At 34.5% G+C, this 19619-nt stretch overlaps 1 protein-coding gene across 7 annotated transcripts in view; it reads left to right on the forward strand.

Annotated features, from left to right (window-relative positions):
* Positions 1-16952, forward strand: part of Trdn (triadin) — a 367236-nt gene extending 350284 nt beyond the window's left edge. For all 7 annotated transcript variants that reach the window (XM_077801927.1, XM_077801929.1, XM_077801930.1 and 4 more), the window contains 3 exons: positions 9667-9708; positions 11775-11810; positions 14554-16952. In XM_077801927.1, coding sequence (XP_077658053.1) covers positions 9667-9708; positions 11775-11810; positions 14554-14681 — 206 coding nt within the window. In that variant the 3' untranslated portion in view covers positions 14682-16952. The remainder of the gene's footprint in view (positions 1-9666; positions 9709-11774; positions 11811-14553) is intronic.
* The last annotated feature ends 2667 nt before the right edge of the window (positions 16953-19619 follow it).

Here is a 19619-nt window from a genome sequence, read left to right on the forward strand (position 1 = left end):
TTCTGGGTCCACCACCCTCTGGAAATGCTTTCCCTTTTTGATCTCCATATTATCAGGCTTTTTGTTTGTTTTCTTGCTTGTTTGTTTTTCGTTCTGAGTGTGTGTCCCTGGTGTTGGATTTCTGTTGCTTTTCCCTGGAGTTTGAACACTTGTGTCCTTAGTCCTATTGCTCTTCTGCATTCTTCCTTAGTGGAGTCATCCACCCTTGCTTTTGATCCCACTTCTTACTTCTTAATGGATTTGTTTTAGTCAGCTTTTTCACTGTGGGAACTAAAAGATCTGATAAGAACAATTTTAGGGAAGGAAAAGTTTATTTGGGAGCCCAAGTTTTCAGAGATCTCGGTCCCTAGATAGCAAGCTCCATTCCTGAGGGCTCAACATGAGGCAGAAGAACATCATGGCAAAGAGTGTGGTACAGGGAAGCCACTCACATGATGATCAAGAAGCAGGGAAAGATTACTCTCCCCAGATACAAAATATATATCACAACATCACACCCACAGTGACTGACCTCTTCCAGCCACATCTTACCTATCTACAGGTAATACCCGGTTAATCCCATCAGGAAATCAATTCATGGATTGGGTTAACCCTCTCAAAACCCAATCATTTCACTTTAACTTTCTTGCATTGTCTCACCCATGAGCTTTTGGGGGACATCTCACCTCCAAACCATAACAGCATTAGACCCCAAATTGTTCTTAATCCTAATTTTCTCACCTCTCATTGTACATTTTCAACTCCCAACTTGACCCTTTGTCTGCACAAGTTTCCAATGGACTTTACTATAGTATCCGCCTTTTTTCATTTATTCCTCCAGTTCCTCCAAATCCACAAAGGAAATTGTCCTATTGCCATCTAATTTCCACTTGTTCATCACTTGGGCATATAACTTCAAATTCTACTTAGCTCATCACTGTCCCTTGTTTCTGACCCTAATTCAGTTGTCAAGTCATGTTGGCTTTTGCTACTTGTCTTCTGAATTATTGCAGTCACTAATCAATGGACCCTTTCCTGATTTCTGTCATTCTTCCTTTCCACTTCAAATAACAAAATCAGTTTTCCAAATCGTCAAATCTTAGACCACTTACACACAAAATGTTCAATATTTCTTCCCTGCAAAATTAGATTATATATGAAATTCCTTAGCTCAAGAATCTGGAGCCTCTAAGATCCAAATAAAAACTATATTTAATTTTTTGTATCATTTTCTTGATCTATTGTAGGTTATAACCCAATCTGACATTCCATGTTTCTAATATTCCTGATTTCTAGATTTGTCCTATAAATCTCTTCCCTGAACTATTCTTCCTACCTCTAACTATCCAATTCCTTTTAACCTCTTAAAATTCTTTTCGATGGTATAGCTTCCATAATATTCCTTTGAATTGCCTAAGAGGAAGTGACCAAGTACCCTAGAAAACATCTCCCAGATATTTTGCCCACTGTCACATCCCTTGTAGTCAAACTATCTTCTGCCTCTTTGTAAATTACTTGTATGTAGCATCCTTTTTACTTTTTGGTTCCTTCAGGGATTGTAACAAAATGCTTTGCAAATTGAAATTGAATAGTTTAGTTGAAATAATGAGACTCCAGAAGTTAAGGAAAATTTATCTTTGTGTCTTCCTCCAGTGCTTTTTAAAATGTGTTGCTTCAGTGCAATTCTCTTTTGAATCCTCTGTGTCTCGAAATTGTCTTGTAAAATGGTGATTTTCTATGAATTTCCTACGTGTATTGTGTGAATACACCTAAGTGATTAGGTGAAAACAAATATGTAAAGTACCTGGCATAGTAAAAGAGCTCATCATAGTTCTTATTATGGCTGCTGAAATAGTAACTATTTCTTAAATCAACAAGTTAAAGTAAAATTGTCAATGTAATCTCTTCATAAAAATAGACTGAAATGTTTTAAAATTTGTTTAACATTCTACTTTTGGTGTTATAAATAAATAGGTTACACCACAAAATATTTATGGTGAGTTACACCCTTTATGATTAAGAAATAGAGATTCCAACCATCTGTGAGGAGCACTGTGAATATGTTTGTGTGAAGAACAATTTGATAAATACTTATCTAGAAAATAAAAAATGGAACCATGATTGCCTGTTAAGAATGATAAATTTGTAATATCTAGTGTAACTTTTGCAAATTCATATATCAAGCTCACATAATTAAAAATAATGTAAATGGACACCATATCTATCATTAGTACTTACACTAGACTAAATGGTTTCTCATTCTTGGAATTACTCATTCATATTGTCATTTGAGTATATGTCCCCCTCAATACACACACACACACACACACACACACACACACACACAAATAGTCCCATTATATTTTTATTCTGTAAAGCATCTCATGATCCTCATAGAGCCAAGACTACCCTTGACTTTGTGGGGATAAAGATATAACCTAAACCTTCCCAAAGACTCTACCTGCTTTAAAGCTTAAACACTTGACTTCAGATGAAGCTTGGAAATAAGTACAAACTTTTAGGCAGAGGATAGAGAGAATTTCTGACTGTTTCAGCTTATTACACTTCACCACAGAATAACATTTTTCTTAAGTATTGAAACAGACACATATCCAATAAGGCAGATTGTGGAACTGGAAAAAGGAGAAATTCTCTCAGTTAATGAAAAGATACAAGTGCTCATAGGAAAAAAAATGAAACAAGCAAAATCCAGGCCTCTCTATCATGATTAATTTATTTCACTAACTAATAGTTATTTAAACACTCTGTATCTGAAGCTCCAATTTGGAGTAAAAAAGAGCTGTTCAAATTCCTGTACTTGACAGTAGTGTAATTAATGCATTAAAATGGTAGCCACACAGAGAAGACATCCCATCTGTTTGTGACTTTTATTGTGGAGCATCTGCTTTAAATGCTAGATTCACTGATATCTGTGGTTCCTTTGGGATTAAGTTTGTGTGTGAAGAATGGAGTCTATAAATTTTCTTCATTGTTTGGAAAACGATTATCTAAATTACTTCTAGTGGTTAGGCAAAAAAACAAACAAACAAAAAAAACAGACATACTTACCTCTTCATTGTCATCATTTTCAAATATGACTAAGTAACTTCTCATGCGCACTTAAGGACAACAGAGTGTTAGAAGTGAGAGGGACCCACTTAGCATCCTCTGATATTCATAAAGGGTGGCAGAACCTCTCCTTCTTTATGTCTCTCTACATGAATGCATGGCTCATGTGTACCTTGACTTTGTTAGAGCCTGCCAGAAGATATGTGTAAGCAATATAATGCACAAATTCTGGAATCAGAGACAAACTGCACAATCTTGAGAACTCACTATAATGCCTGAATTTGAATTCCATTTGCTATACTTGACAGTTCTGGAGCCATAGGTACCCTCTTTGGCCTTCAATGGTCTCTCCTCTGAAATGACAATAGTAATAATCTTCCTCAAAGATTTTCTAAGCAGGTAAAATGTGTCAGTTTTCATCAAATGCTTAGAAGAGTGGCAGGAGTACTATTTTAGAAATAAATATAAATCCTTGTTCGGGTATCGCCCACATCCTGCACAGGTGCTGGATTCAGGGTTACTCCACATGAATTGGGTGAGCAAGAAAAGACCACACAAACAATGAAATACCTTTTATGGGGGTCAGGGACAACTCTGTGATCTCAGATGTCAGCTCCCACACTGGAGGGCAAGAAGAGTAAGGGAGACAAGAGACAAGAGAGTGAATGCACCCCGAATAGCTGAATTTATTAGGGGAAAAACATTCAATAGAATATTCCACCCAAATAAGGCAAGGGATTGTGTTACAAGAAACGGGGGCTGTAGCCCAGTCCCACTGGGTGATGCCCAATCCCAGAGATGCACTTCCTAGCTGGGGGAAGGAAAGACCCACTTGCTTCCCACTAAGTGAGATGCCAGTTCAACATCTTCATTACTCAAGGCTGAGGAGTCATGCTCAGCTCAAGCTCTGGGTGGCTGCAACATTCAGGGGGCCATGCTCTATGTGGATTTCAGTTTGTGTTCTAGCTCTGCCTCTTGTTAGTTCTGGGACCTTGGGCAACTCAGCCCCTCTGTGCTCCATTTGTACAAGAGATGCAGTACAAAGCTCTTTCCTCATGAGGTTGTTATCAGGAGTGTATGATTAACACATGAAGAAATATCTAGTAGGACTCAACAACCAGTGTTAAGAAGTATTCACTTGTGTTGCCACCATTAGGATTGAAGATCTCATAACCTACCCAGTTTGCCTGTTAACACGTACCATTTATAAACTTTCCCACACATCCTGCATTCCTCTTTAAATTTTTTAAAATTAATTAATTTATTTTAATCAGGTATATATGGCAGCAGAATGCATTTTGATTCATTGTACATAATTGCAGCACAACTTTACATTTCTATGGTCATACACTATGTACAACCATATATGCAGACATATATGTACCTAGGGTAATGATGTCCATCTCATTCTACCATTTTTTCTGCCCCCATATACCCTTCCTACCCTCCCTTTTCTTTGCCCAATCAAAGTTCCTCCATTTTTCCTATGCTCCCTAGCCCCTCTGTTCATTATGGATCAGCATACACTTATCAGAGAGAACATTCGGCCTTTGTTATTTTTGGGATTGGCTTACTTCTCTTACCATGATATTCTCCACCTCCATCCATTTACCTGAAAATGCCATAATTTTATTCTCTTTAAATGCTGAATAATATTTCATTGTGTATACATACAAATTTCTTTATCCATTCATCTTTTGTGGGGCATCTAGGTTGCTTCCACAGTTTATTATTGTGAATTGAGCTGCTGAACATTGATGTGGCTGCATTACTATAGTGTGTGAATTTTAAGTCCTTTGGTATAGACTGAGGAGTGGGATAGCTGGCTCAAATGGTGGTTCCATTCCAAGTTTTCTAAGGAATCTCCATACTGCTTTTCAGATTGGTTGCACCAATTTGCAGTCCCACCAGCAATGTATGAATGTGCATTTTTCACCATGTCCTTGCCAACATTTATTGTTGGCTGTATTCTTGATAACCACCATTCTGACTAGCGTGAAATGCAAACTTAGTTTTGATTTTCATTTCTCCAATTACTAGATTGTTCAACATTTTTTCATATATTTGTTGATTGAATACATATCTTCTTCTTTAAAATGTCTGTTCAGCTCCTTAGCCCATTTATTGATTGGGTTGTTTGTTCTTATAGTGTTAAGTCTTATGAATCCTTTTTATATGCTGGAGATTAGTGCTCTATCTGGCATGTGTGTGGCAAAAATTTTTTTCCCAAAATGTAGGGTTTCTGTTTACCTCATTGATTATTTCCTTTGCTGAGAAGAAGCTTTTTAATTTGAGTCCATTCTATTTATTAATATTATGTAAAAATGTGGATGTGTAAACGATGTGATTCTGCAACTTGTATTTGGGGTAAAAATGGAGTTCATAACCCACTTGAATCAAATGTATGAACGATGATATGTCATGAGCTTTGTAATGTTTTGAACAACCAATAAAAATAGATATTCACAGTAACATTATCATACCTTACAAAATAAAACCCAATTATTCTTTAATGTCATCTAAAAAAAAATTTTAAAGAGAGATATGTTTTTCAAATTTTTGAGTGGATGTTTTTGCATACTAATGCCAAAACATGGTACAAAATCAGTCTTCATCATTTTCATTTCTTTTTCTGATAAATACTATTTTAATTTAAATTGGTATCTCAAAAAAATCCCCCAAGTTTTTTAGGGTTATAAAATATACAGTGGGAAAGCTTTGTGGCTCATATGACTACTTATTATTACAGTGCTTTGTTTAGTACTTTAATTACTATAAATTTCTGAAATAAAATGAATACATAACACCTTGTGAAATAATTTTAATTGCTATTTTAAAACCTTTGTTCTATCCAGAATTATATTTTTATGTCATGTTTTACTAAGTACTGGTAATTATGTGAAGATATGATGAATGTGTATATAAGAAAAGGGAATTTAGATTCAGTGGGGACACCACCTAAAAAATAAACTTAATTCTGAATTTCCAATTCTTTTAAAAAAAAATCTTGATTTTGTTTCTTGTGCTGTAGGAGTCTTGTTAAGGAAGTCGGGGCCTAATCTGACATGATGAAAATTTGGACTATGTTTGCATTGCTGGCCCAGCACACTAACTCAGTCCATAGAAAACTGAGCTTTTTGTAATCCTCAGGAGACCTATACTTCCTTGGGGTTGCCTTGTGACTGGGGATATATTACTATCTTCCTCAACTCAAACAGCATATTCTAATATCTCTCACTTAGCCAATGTTTCATACTCACTTGCATTTAATAATTGTATTCTTCTTGGAAAGCTTCATTTATATTCATTGCCTTTGGTGATACCTACTTGCAGAAATACTGTTTCTATGTTGAGTATAAAAACAGTTTAAGCTTCCCCCCACCCTGTAATGTTCTAGTCTCATTTAAAAAAAATACATCTAAAATATTTTTTGTCTCCTGAACAACCTTCACTGGCTAAGAAATTCCACAGAGACTACTCAGCCTGGCGTATAAGACCTTTCTCATTATAATCTTTACACCCTTTCCAGAACACATCCCATGCTTCCTGAATATCTTCAGTCCTTTGCTATCTCTAGTCACTCCATATTGTTGTCTTCTCTTTAAACTCATCACCTCCTTTGTCAGAGTATTTTAAAGCGCATTTCAAATTTGAATTTATTCAGACATCATCTTCTTGACTGTCCCTCACCAAAAACCACATTGCTCTTTAATTCCATGGGCATATCTTGATACTTCTTGGTGTTATGCTTGTACCTCCTCAGAGCCAAATACTTGTTTTATCATAACCACTCCTCAATCAATGTGCAACATGTAAATGTAATTGGACTGTAAGTGCTTCATTCAGTTTTTCAGTTTTGAGTAGTGACCATTGAAGTGACTTCTCCTAGTTGAGTAAATTTTTTTGCTGCTGCTTTGTTGCTTACACAGGGGCTACATCTGCAAAGCAATTAGCCCAGGCTTGCAATTTAGCTTTTTGTGCTTCTTACCTTCTTTCCAACTATCCTGCAGAATTCACACATGACTCAGTTCTTCCCCTAAAGCCAGCTGACTCCTTGTCAGAATACAGAATTCTAAGGACCCAGATTTTTATTTTATTCATATTTATTTCTCTAAGGAGAGCAAGTGAATCCAGAGAATAACTGTATTGGTTTTAGGTGTGTTATAATCTACAAAAATAAAATGTATGCTCCTATGGATAAGCTTTACTTTTGTATAGATCTTCCATAGAAATAAGCAGATTTTTACTAAATGAACTTAAGATTATTTTTAATTTAGGTATTCATATATTATTTTAAATATAGATACTATATTATTTTGAAACATCACATAACCATTATAGCTGTTGGCTGAAGAGGGTAAGGCCAAAGTTTTGTCATCTAGTATTTAATTGAATTAAGTCTGTATTTAAACATTCTTTAAATTGATCAAATCAAAATGGCTGAACAGGGTAAGGCCATAGTTTTTTCATCTAGTATTTAATTAAATTAAGTCTGTATTTAAACATTCTTTAAATTGATCAAATCAAAACTTTAGTAATCTATTGTAAAAAAAATTCTAGCCATTTTGTTATTTTACATAATCACATTTCTTTCCATAAAAGTCATATTTCCTTCCTATTAGAGAAAATTTGCATAATGACCTATTTTATCTTTTTTCTACTTATTGGTGAACAGCTGGTATGCCGAACCTAAATTAATAATACAAAGCTAACACACTTTCACATAAGTATAAGTACCAAAATTTGTGATGAAAATTAAAAGATTACTCAATTATAGTGTGTTAGAATTATCTCTGTCTTAAGATTGCTTCCACATTATTCCAATGGGTGTCTGTTCATAAGTTCAATGCAGAAAAGACCAAGTGATTTTCATAATAAAACTTGAGTCATCATTTATGTATTTGAGCTTTCATTCAAATTTGATTCCTTTTTTTCTTCATTTTTCTATAGGTATAATTGCAAGCAAAAAAAATACATATCTTTAAGGTGTACAATGTGGATGTTTTGATGTGCATATGCCTTATGACATGATTATGAAAATCAAAGTCATAAACTTATCTATCAGTACATGTAGTTATTATTTGTGTGTGTCTTAGAATATTCCAAGTATAAAATACAGATTTATGTTTGAACATATACCCATAAAAGTGATTGCTGGATTATATGGTAGCTATATTTTTATTTTTTTCAGAAATCCTCATGCTGCTTCGCATAATGACTACAGCAATTTATATTCCCATCACAAAAGAGCTCACTTTTGTCCAAATCCCTGCCAACACTTGTTATTATTTGCCTTTTGATAATTATGTTTCTTCATAATATAATATCATGATTTTGATTTCATTTTTATAATAGAGATATTGAATACATTTTTTGCAACTGTTTACCTATTTTTCTGTCATTGCTGAAAATTTTTAATTATTTTTATCTATTAATGTATGTGGTTTCCTTATATATTTTGGATTTAGTCTCAAATGAGATGCATAGTTAAGCAGATACTTTTTTCCCATTCCATAGGTTGCCTTTCTAGTTTGTTGATTGATCCTTTTGGTGTTCCTTTTCTGGAGGGTGGGAGGAAAGTGAGGATTGAACTCAGGGGCACTTTACCCCTGAGCCACATCCCCAGAACTATTTATTTGTTTGTTTGTTTGTTTGTTTGTTTGTTTATTTATTTATTTGAGACAGGATCTTGTTAAGTTACTCGGGGCCTTGGTAAATTGCTGAGGCTGGCATTGAACTTGTGATTCTCCTGCCTCAGCCTCCTTAGCCATTTGGGATTATTGATGTGCAACACTGTGCCCAGTGCTGTTCAGAAGCTTCGTAGTTTGACATAATCCCACACTTGTTTATATTTGCCTTTCTTGCATGCACTGCTCTTGTTATCTCCATAAAATCATTTCTAAGGTCACCTTTAAGGATCTTTCTCCTGGTTTTCTCCTAGGATTTTTATGGTATTGAAACTTCAATTCTAGTATTTAATTTCTTTCAAGTTGATGTTTGTGTATGTTATTAGATAATGGTCCAAGCTCATTCTTTTGATGTGATATCCAGTTTTTCTGACACCATTTATTGAAGAAACCCTGCTTTCCCTATTGTGCATTCTTGGAATGGTTGCTGAAGATTAGTTGAACAAAGCCTGTGCATGCGTTCATTTAAGGGCTTTGTAAAATTGTCAAAAGAGTTAATATGCCCTAATCAATCTGCTAATAAATCATGAAATGATGCGGGTGGTTATGTTTTTTTTCTCTTGATCTATATGTGTATATGAATCCATTTGCTTCAAGTTTCCTAAATTTCAGATGAAGTTATGGTTTGTAAAAGGACTTTTAAAAGTCAGAGGAGGAGATACAGGTTCACGATGGCTTGGAGGGGAGGTGTTGTGCAGACCCTTCCCCTGACTGACTTTTGCCAACCTGTGACCATGGTGGGGCACAGCAGCACTTTCCTCCATCCTAACTCCAAGCTGGAGAAGCGCTTTCCTGTCAGAAAGCTCACCTGATGCCGAGTTTATAGATTAGGAGATCTTGTGAATCTTTAAAACCTTTAAATACAATATTTCCTCTTAGGGAAAACTAAAAAAAAATTAACTAATTCATGTGTCCTTGCCCTACATTGTAGGAGAAGATTTTGAAGATGTACCGGCTCCAAAGACAGTTAAAGGTGAGTTTGTTATGGTTAGTTCATTTGCACAATTTCTCTCAAGGCTGAGATGTTTTGTTTGTATTGTTTTTATTTAAATATTCTTGATCTAGTTCTCAGCTTTTCTAGGCAACATTTACATGGTAGAAAAATGTTTAATAAAAAGATTTTAAATATTATTTAGGAAATATGTCTTCTTGCAAATCGAAGGAACTTATTTACAACTAAGTTTCAGATGTATTTATTGACTAACCTAGGAGAGCATTCCTTCACAGTTTTCCTTTCATAAAGGAGTACAAAATGACTATTTCATCAAGGATGACTTTTTACTAAGAAAATTTGAGATATCATCTCTACTATAGTACTATTATAAAGGATGGAAGGGAAGGAGGAGAGAAAGAATAAAGATGAAGAAGGAAAGGAAAGGATAGGAAAGGAAGGCAGGATTCAAACCCTCTAAACCAGAGAACAGGCACACTGAAAAACTGGCCATTTCCAGACGAAAAGTCTTAATCAGATCTTTCTAGAACAAAATGTCTCCATCTGAGAAGTGAGGGTTTGAGCAAACTTGATGAGTTTTTATTGTTTTCTGAAGGTTTCCTCACTTGCTAGTTTGGACTTGACATAAAATGAGTACTTTCTATTTTACTTCCAACATTTTCTGTGGACAATGAGAGTTTGCTTAAGTGCTCTTCTGCCCATCAAAGTATAAGTGCTGTAGCAATGCCCAGACTTAACTATGTGGAAAGTTCTGTGTTGAGAAATGCACAAGGAAATAAATTGGTACCTAAGTGTTAAGAAATGAAAGCTGAGATTTTTCACTTGTTTTAAGACACTTTTCTGAGGAATTCATGAACTCTTGTTGATGGAAATGTAAATTAACACAGCACTGCCCTATGTTATGGAGATTGCTTTAAAAACTAATAATAGAACTACCATATGTTCTAACAATCCAACTGCTTGAATATATCCAAAGGGCATTAAATCATTATACCAAAATATTACTTGCACTCCCTTATCTATTGCTGCACTATTAATAATAGCTGAAGTAGGGAATAAACCTAGATGCTAATTAGCAGATGAATTAATAAAGAAAATACGGTACATAAACACAATGGAATATTTCTTAACCATGAAGAGGAGTGAAATCCTGTCATTTGTAGCAATGTGAATTGAATTGGAAGTTATGATGTTAAGTGATATTAACTAGACACAGGAAAACCAAATGTTCTCACTCATTGATAGAAACTAAATATTCACTCTTACACAAGAACAGAGTGGAATTGTAGTCACTAGAGACTGGAACGTATTGGAGTGTGGGAGGGGGGATATAAGAAGTTATATGAGGGGGACTGGGGATGTGGCTCAAGAGGTAGCGTGCTCGCCTGGCATGCGTGCGGCCCGGGTTCGATCCTCAGCACCACATACCAACAAAGATGCTGTGTCCGCCGAGAACTAAAAAAAAAATAAATATTAAAAATTCTCTCTCTCTCTCTCCTCTCTCACTCTCTCTTTAAAAAAAAAAGAAGTTATATAAGGGGACTGAGCACCTTTAGCAAAGAAGAATTAGTTTTGATTTTCTATAACACAGTAGGGTAAATAGTGGTTAAAATAATGTAGAATATATTTCAAAATGACTGAAAGAATAAGAAATTCCCAACAAATAAAAATGATTAACATTTGAAAAGATGGAAGTTTTTAGAGCCAGATCCCACCCTTACCATATTATAAGTCTGAGCATCAAAGACCTCTTCACAAGAAACAAATTATTGTCATCCAGTCATCATCCTTAAATGTCCTACATATTGGGGCCAATTTTCTATTTGAGAAATTGACCTAGCCTGCTGCTTCCTCTTCCATTGGTTGTCCTCCCAACTCTGGCTCTTGCCCATTAAATGTTACAAGGAAAGTCTGAATATAACCTGAATAAAATCCTAGAGTGTACTATAAAGAGGAAAAGTAGCTCCTGTTTCTTTCATATTGTGCTCTTGTGTAGACATTCTCAGGATATTTATTCTCATAAATATTCTCATAAATAATATCTGTAAATGTATTAATATTTACTTTCACATTTTTGTATCTTCTAGAAACTGAAGATGTGTCTTCCCCAAAGAAGCAAAAAAGTGAGTTTATAATTAGGTATCAATGATAAAGTCATTCTACGTGAAAGATGCTATGTATAAATTTAAGTTTTAGACCCTTTCAAAGTGAACAGTATTAGAATAAAAAGATTTTTAGCACAGATATGAAGGATAACACTAAAGTAGGTCATTTATATTTCAAAGTGAAGTTTGTCATTTTTTTGTGTGTGTCAGGCAAGAGGCACATAGTTGGGAGAATTACGAATAATGATCGAAGTGGCATTTATAGCCAGCCATTATACACTGTTCTGATCCTGAGTACTCTGGCTGAATCCTGCTAAATATGTGTTACTGTCTGCTGTATAATAGATCAGTTGAAGTGATATGCTGAACTTTTTTATATCAAGTAGAAGAAATGTAGAAATAGGTTTTAACAATTCAATTGCTGGGAAATTCACTTCTAAGACTCAAGGTTCTTATTGATTTTTTTTTAAGATATATGGCAGGATCTTAACATTCAGTTTTTGGGATTCTTGATTTTAGAATTCCATCAACATTCATATGCAGTTGCAAAATTCAGTGTTCAGTTCCTGGGATTATTATTATCCCAGTACCTCCAAATTAGACATTTTTGTTCTGAAAGTAAAGTGGTGTAAGTTTTGAATCTACATATGTATTAAATAAAATCACCACCGGCAGACTAGATGAAGCAATTTTAGAAATGGATATAACTGAAGTTTGATTCACACAATGCTTTAAAAGTAAAGAAATAGACATTATCTGAGAAAATGATGTCATTGAGTTCTTTATTGCCTCTTATATGTATTTCTGGAGGAAATTACTAAGATATGTTTTATAACAGTAAATGCTTCTTACTCTGCATTAATAGTTTATTCACCAAAAAACTATTGAGTGTCTACTATATTCCAAATATTGCTTTAATTGCTGAGACTACTGCAACAGATAAGAAAGATATCAATTATAAAACTTCATATAATTAAGTTGTAAGAAATATAGAAAAATAGTCTTATGATAGTTTTGGGTATTATTAAAAATTCCATAAGGAAAGGAATTATATATCAATCTGCATGTTTCCAATGTATACAGCAAACACTTTTCCAATTGATAACTAGTGATAAGTTACAGCTATGTAACATAGACACTTGAAATCTCTTATTTCATTAATGAATATTAAAACATAATTCAACAGGAGTAGGGGGATTATGTCAATGCCAATTTTCTGGTTGGGATATTATAATACAGTTTTGCAATATACTGCCTTTTGTAGAAACTAGGCAAGCAAATAGTATGTCTTGGTATTATATTTTGCTTATGCATCTAATATTTTCCCAAAATAAAAATTTTAATTAAAAATTAAAAAAATATTTTTAGTAAATAGCTATCCAATATTCTAAGCTCACTTGGGGAACTTATTACATTAAAAAATAATACTTCCTATTTTCTTCTCACTATGAAGTTTTTCTATATAGCTTGGCATTCATGAGCCTTTTATATAAGCTCTAAATTTGCAACCATAATGATATTTTCATTATTAACTTTTTCCATGTCCATTAAGTAAACAGGTCAGGACAGTGCCTACATTGTGAATAAATGTCTCCATCCCTCTCTGGCCTGTCCAACCCCCCAAACCTCATAACCTCCACACCTGGGGAAGATGAGAGATGTGTTACTTCCTCTGTTTGAGGCTAGAATAAAACAGAAAATAATCCTAGATCAGATGTTGTGGACAGAAGAGAAACTAAACATAAATTTTCTCCAAACTAATTTAATTTCTGAAAACCAAGTGACTGAGGTCACTGCTTCACTGATGGAGTCAGAATAATCCTTGCTGCTTCTCTCAGCTTCCTTCTACCCATGCTTGGCTTTTCCGGTTTCATAAACCTAAGTCTCATATAGATTTGTCTACCTCTCCTAAGTCTCACATGATCACTAACTTTGTTTTTTTTTTTTTCTTTTACTGGCCCTCTGTAAAAAGTCTGCAAAAAAGTGATTGTTTAGAAGAATGCAAATGGATAGGATGCAAAACAGTGGAGCGAGCATCAGTAGGTGCTCAGGATAGTAGGGAGAGAATTAGCTCTCCATCTTTTAACAAAGCTGTTCCTGGGAATTGAGGCTGAGTGCAGAGCTCACACTGAATCCACTGTACTATTCACCCCTGCTCGTCTTTAATTTTCCTGTGTTGCTTTCTCCTCAGAGCTGTTACCTGGGAGCATTTCCTAAAAGAATAATAAGCTGCCTCAGGAGAGCTCTTCTTAAAATGAAAACTAATGAAAAATTTCAGGACCACTCTCTCTGTGACATAATACACACATGCGCACACCACACACACACACACACACACACACACACACACGCACACGTTATTTAGAATATTGATAAGATCATGTTTTGAAACCTGTTCCTAGGTAACAGTCCCTAGATGGCTATGCACATCAATATACACCAAGTATTTTGATGTTCTTGTGCAAGCTATTTGTATTATGAGTTCCTAAGGCCTTACCAGGAAGGATTTTTAAGTATCTCACCTATGCTGATGCATTTAATTTCCACTTTTATATATGGTTTTTGTTGTCTTGATTTTATGAATGAAGTATCCAAGACACAGAGAGGTTCCATTAGAGGTTTACTTGCCAGTAGCTGTGTGGGTGATCCAACTGTGGAACCTGAGACTGTACCTACAGTGTCATACAACCTCAGTGCTCTAGCTTTATTCCTGCTCATAAATTATGCTTGTTTTAACAGACCACCATGCTTTCTTCCTTAGATCCCATCAGTTTCTTCCAGTGTGTCTACTTGGATGGGTACAATGGCTATGGATTTCAGTTTCCTGTCACTCCTGCACAACGCCCTGGAGAGAACCCTGGCAAACCAAATTCTCCAGGACAGAAGTAACAGGGACAGTAGAAACACAAACATGACCCTTATAAGTGCTTTAAAATTATGAAAATAGGATCTTCTGTTTTGTTCACAGTGACACAGGCAATGGAAATCATGCAATCCAGTTTTTTTTAACAACATTTTACACTTCTGCCTGGTATAGAGACAGGGTAGTCAAAGGGATTGAATAATAAGCAAACATTTTGAAGGGTCTGGTGATCAAGAATATGTTATTACTGTTTGTTGCTTTGGAGTAGGAGATGCTTATATTTTTCTATTTCCACTCACTGGAAGGTTGCACACAAATTAATTTAAAGTTTACTTCATGCTGGTCTTTTAAATGTGATTGATGCAATTACAAAATGAAAATCCTGATTTCAGTTTGATTTTCATTTTTCAAATAGTAATATAGACTGCATTCTAAGTTTAAAGGGTACAACAGCTTATTTTAAAGTGACTCTTTTGTGTCATGTGGATATCTAAGCTCACTTTACTTAATAAGATGATGCTGAATAGTTTCATTCTGTTCAATCTATTTCTATTTTAGTAGTGTCAATGCTCTAGAATGGATAACACTTGCACCAAAGAGTGTTCCAAGTTCCTAGTGATATTCTTGGAGCTCAAAATGTCTCTGAACTTTAGACATGAAAAGATAAATAACAAATGCTTGGTGAATCTTATCTCTAAGATTAACCATGAACTACAATTAAGATATTCACTCCAGTAGATGTATACCTCCAATTAGGCAGGTCTGCTGAGTTATTTGTTTGAAATATAAGTAAATGTAATGGGGATTTTCAGATTTCTCCACATTGTTTCTTCATGAAATTGTCACCTGGATGAAACTTTAGATCAATGATTAAATATGGGTGACGGATGCAAAATTATTTAATTTCACTTAAATACATTATCTTGGTGAAATTGTCTTTTCTTTTTCAAAATGAAAAAAATATGAGTGCCATCAAAGTTTAAGGGAGACATTTTAACCATAGTTGTCTTCATGAGATATCTTACTTGCTTTCAGGTAATGGGTGATCATTGCTCATGACATGGATGATGATTTTTAACTCTCTTGACATTGTATCACTGGAGATGACTGTTATGGTTTTGTCATCTTCCTAATGATACACATACTCAGGTTCTTACAACATTTTTCTATCAACTCTGAAAGTCGTGTCTCTGCAATCTAATATCATGTTTACAATTGCAAATGAACTTATGACAAAGTAACTCATTAATAATTTGAGTTATTCTTTCGGGTGTTACAATGATTTTGCAAGGTCTAAGCTAGCCAGAACCTATATAGTCACGTGATTTATTTTCAAGGACTACGACCAACTAAGGTTATTGAGACTCAAGGTATGATCAGTTTTACAAAAATCCTTAGTAATACATTCATTATTAATAATGGATTTTCACAGACTTTTGTGGAAGAAGTTGGTCTTGGCCAGGTAATGGGAGACCCAATATACACCACAAAAGCCAACATTACAATAAACCAGATTAATAGCATCCTTTTTTTGTGGGGAGGGGGTGACCTGGAAGTGTGTAATTTCAGGTCTGACCATCTTTCAAAGCCCCTTTGTATACTGATGTTCATTTATGAGTAGGACAGTAGATAATGTTTATTGTTCAACTGTTCCTCTACCTGTTATAATTACTAGGAAAAGGAATGGGAGAAAATATGATAGCCATCTTATGTCTTATAGCACAGAATGGTTTATCCATTGAATGGCTATCTTTCAATGACTATATATTGAGCAGTTACTCCTTCTATGCTATGTTAGGCACTGAACTTCATAAGAAAAATACAAGGATAATTCTGTTCCTACTGCTATCCTGACATAGTATGTGACCTTAAAAACCACCAAATGGACTGTTTGTTTCTCTCTGTGTAAAATAGGGATATCAAGACACACAGCCTCATATATCACATCACCTCATATCTTACAGAGGTACTATGAAGACTGATACAATATCTTAATATGGATATAATATTTAAGTAAATTTCTGAGTAAATACTTTTGGATATGGAACTGATTTTCTCTCTGAGAGGTTTTCTATATTACATTGTCATTTATTTCACTCTCGTTGTGAAAACTGATAAATATTAAAATGTAGTGTACTTTGTTGAAATTAGAATTAAAATGAACAATTTAAATGTAAACAGCATAATAATTATAAAGGTTTATCTGATTTAAGTTATAATAATAGCACTTTAGATATGTCATCTAAACTGTCATCTGTAGGTTTTCATCAAATAAAAAATACTTTTGATCCTTTCAAGTTTGGTGTCTTACATTTTCAAAGAAAATTATAAATAATCAATTGGGTCTTTTTCTTTAATAGTTTCCTCATAGTTTATGACATATTGGTTTATTGATAGTTTTGTATCATAAATGCTTAAATATGCAAGCATTAATAATTGTTTAATTCATAGTTGCCCAGGAGATATGAGCTACCCTTTCCCCTAGTTACTCCATACCTTCATCCTTTCTTAGTAGTGGAAAGTGTGTGGAAAATAAAAATTAATTACCAAAAGTTATAAACTTTTTTTTCAGTCTTTATAAAGTCTGAAAAATTATCATTGAAATGGGGTAAAGATTTTTTGTAATTAACCCCTTGAAAAGTGCTTCTATGTTGACTCATTCTGGTATATACTTGTCAAAACTTCATAGAAGTACTGACCATGCGTATTTAATGATTCATTTTATTTTTTTTTTTTGAGTAATTTGGCTGAGACAAAAAAAAGCTAAGAGAATAACAAATACTGCTGATAGAAAACTCAAAGATCATCTAGTCAACCTGTCATATACAAAAAAAAAATAGAAATATTTCCTACAGAAACTCAAATATTAAGCCAGGCACCTGTAATCCCTGTAGCTTGGGAGGCTGAGGCAGGGGGATTGAGAGTTCAAACCCAGCCTCAGCAAGAGTGAGGTGGTAGGCAACTCAGTGAGACCCTGTCTCTAAATAAAATACAAAATAGAGCTGGGGATGTGGCTCAGTGGTTGAGCACCCCTGAGTTCAATCCCTGGTACCCCCTACCAGAAAAGAAACTCAATTATTTGCTCAAAGTCTCTCAAGTCAAAACAGGCCTACAATTTTAGTTAATTAATTACCAATGCCCTTGACTACTTCCCTCAGGTGTTACTATACCATTAGCTCCTTATTCTAGCATCCCATTCATCTTTCAAACTTTGTTAATTTTTCTACTTGAATATTGAAAAGAACCATAAAAGTACATCTTACTCACTTGCTGTAGATATATAGAAAATGAATCTTGAGAGGTTAGGTGACATTATTAGGGATATCTTGCTTATTAGTTGCAGAACTACATAAACTCAGTATTTTTTTCCTAATCCTGTACATATCCTTCCTGCCCAATGTGACTCCTTATAATTCCTTTACTGTCTTAAGAGCTTCGTTCTATTATTTTTAAGCTTATTAAGACATGGAAACTGAGAACAACTTCCCCTAACTGGCCTCCTTGAGACCTTCTTTGTTCTATCCCTTTTAGAATTTTATCAATATCATCCTGTACTTCCCCCCTTGTTCATATTTTCTATAAAACATTGAAGTGTTGAGAACTACAATAGTGATTCTTGATTTCTAATACCACTGCATTTGACTCTAAGCCATGTGCCCTTCTCAGTATCATCAAATTCCTTATCTATGCTCTTTATTGAATTTGTAGCAAGAACTAATTACTTGCATTAAGTCATTGTGGCAATTTTTGCTTTTTTACTCACCACATCCAAAACATTCTTCAACAGCTTAATAACAGGTTGGTATACTAGTCCATGCTTCTGAGTACATCTGCCAGACAGCTGTGTTTTGAGAACCAGTGTGCTGTGGTGGAGAGCCCACTGGGCAAATAGCCCTCAAACCTGAGGTTAGACTCCTGCTAGAAGTAACACTGATCATTTATCTTCATTGATCTTCATTTCTTATCTCTAAGTAAAAATAAATGCTCCTATGCTACAATGACTTTCATCTTTGTTGAGGTAAGTACCATGTATAGAGAATTTGCTGATAGGACCTTTGAGTTTTGTTATTAAGTAATCCAAATGTACCCTGAACCGAGGACCTCCTGTTACTACGTGGTATGAACCAGAGCAGCAAGTAAAAATCAGAACTTCATAGGCATGAATAAAAATGGGAACATGGCCATTGGCAAAACAATTCCTCTTTTATAAAAATATTTCAATGCTTTGTGACATTTTTGTGGAGCTTTTATAAATCAGTGATAACAGAATATCCTTCAACCCACTGAATGAAAAGCTGAGATGGAACAGTGATTCACATACACCAACACACTGTCATAAAATTCAGTATTCATTAAAAGGTCTAAAGGTGTTCCAGAAATGTGTGAGCAAATGATGCACTGAAATAAATACTAACTATAGCATCTGCAAACATTAAAACCTTTAGCATATATCTTTTGTTCAGGAAAGGGGCATTGCATTCTGTCTGCTTATCTCTTATACACACACACACACACACACACACACACACAAACACATCCACACACACAACTCGTTGAGAAAGTACTTACATGTATTAAATGTAAACATGGATGCAATTGATCTGATCTGAATGGAAGATTTATTCTCTACAAATGATGTAATATTTTCTATAAGAGGAAGGGAAAGCTATGAATTTCAGCAATTTTGAGAAACAATGAAGCAAACAAACATATTATTTTCCTCTTTGGAACATGTATGTATAAAAGAATATTTTAAAATTGGAAATGTATGAACCTTGTTCAAAATCACAATGGTATATACATGGAGGGTATCCTTTCACCTCAGTTCCCTGCCCACTCCACTACATTCTACAGCAAATCACAGTTATAATCTTATGTATCTATTCTCTGCAAATACAAATAAAAAGAAATACATATTTTTATTACACAGATATTACATATTATAGACATCATTTGATACTTTC

This window comes from Urocitellus parryii, chromosome 8 (assembly GCF_045843805.1).
Source record: "Urocitellus parryii isolate mUroPar1 chromosome 8, mUroPar1.hap1, whole genome shotgun sequence".
In the NCBI taxonomy this organism is placed as follows: domain Eukaryota; kingdom Metazoa; phylum Chordata; class Mammalia; order Rodentia; family Sciuridae; genus Urocitellus; species Urocitellus parryii.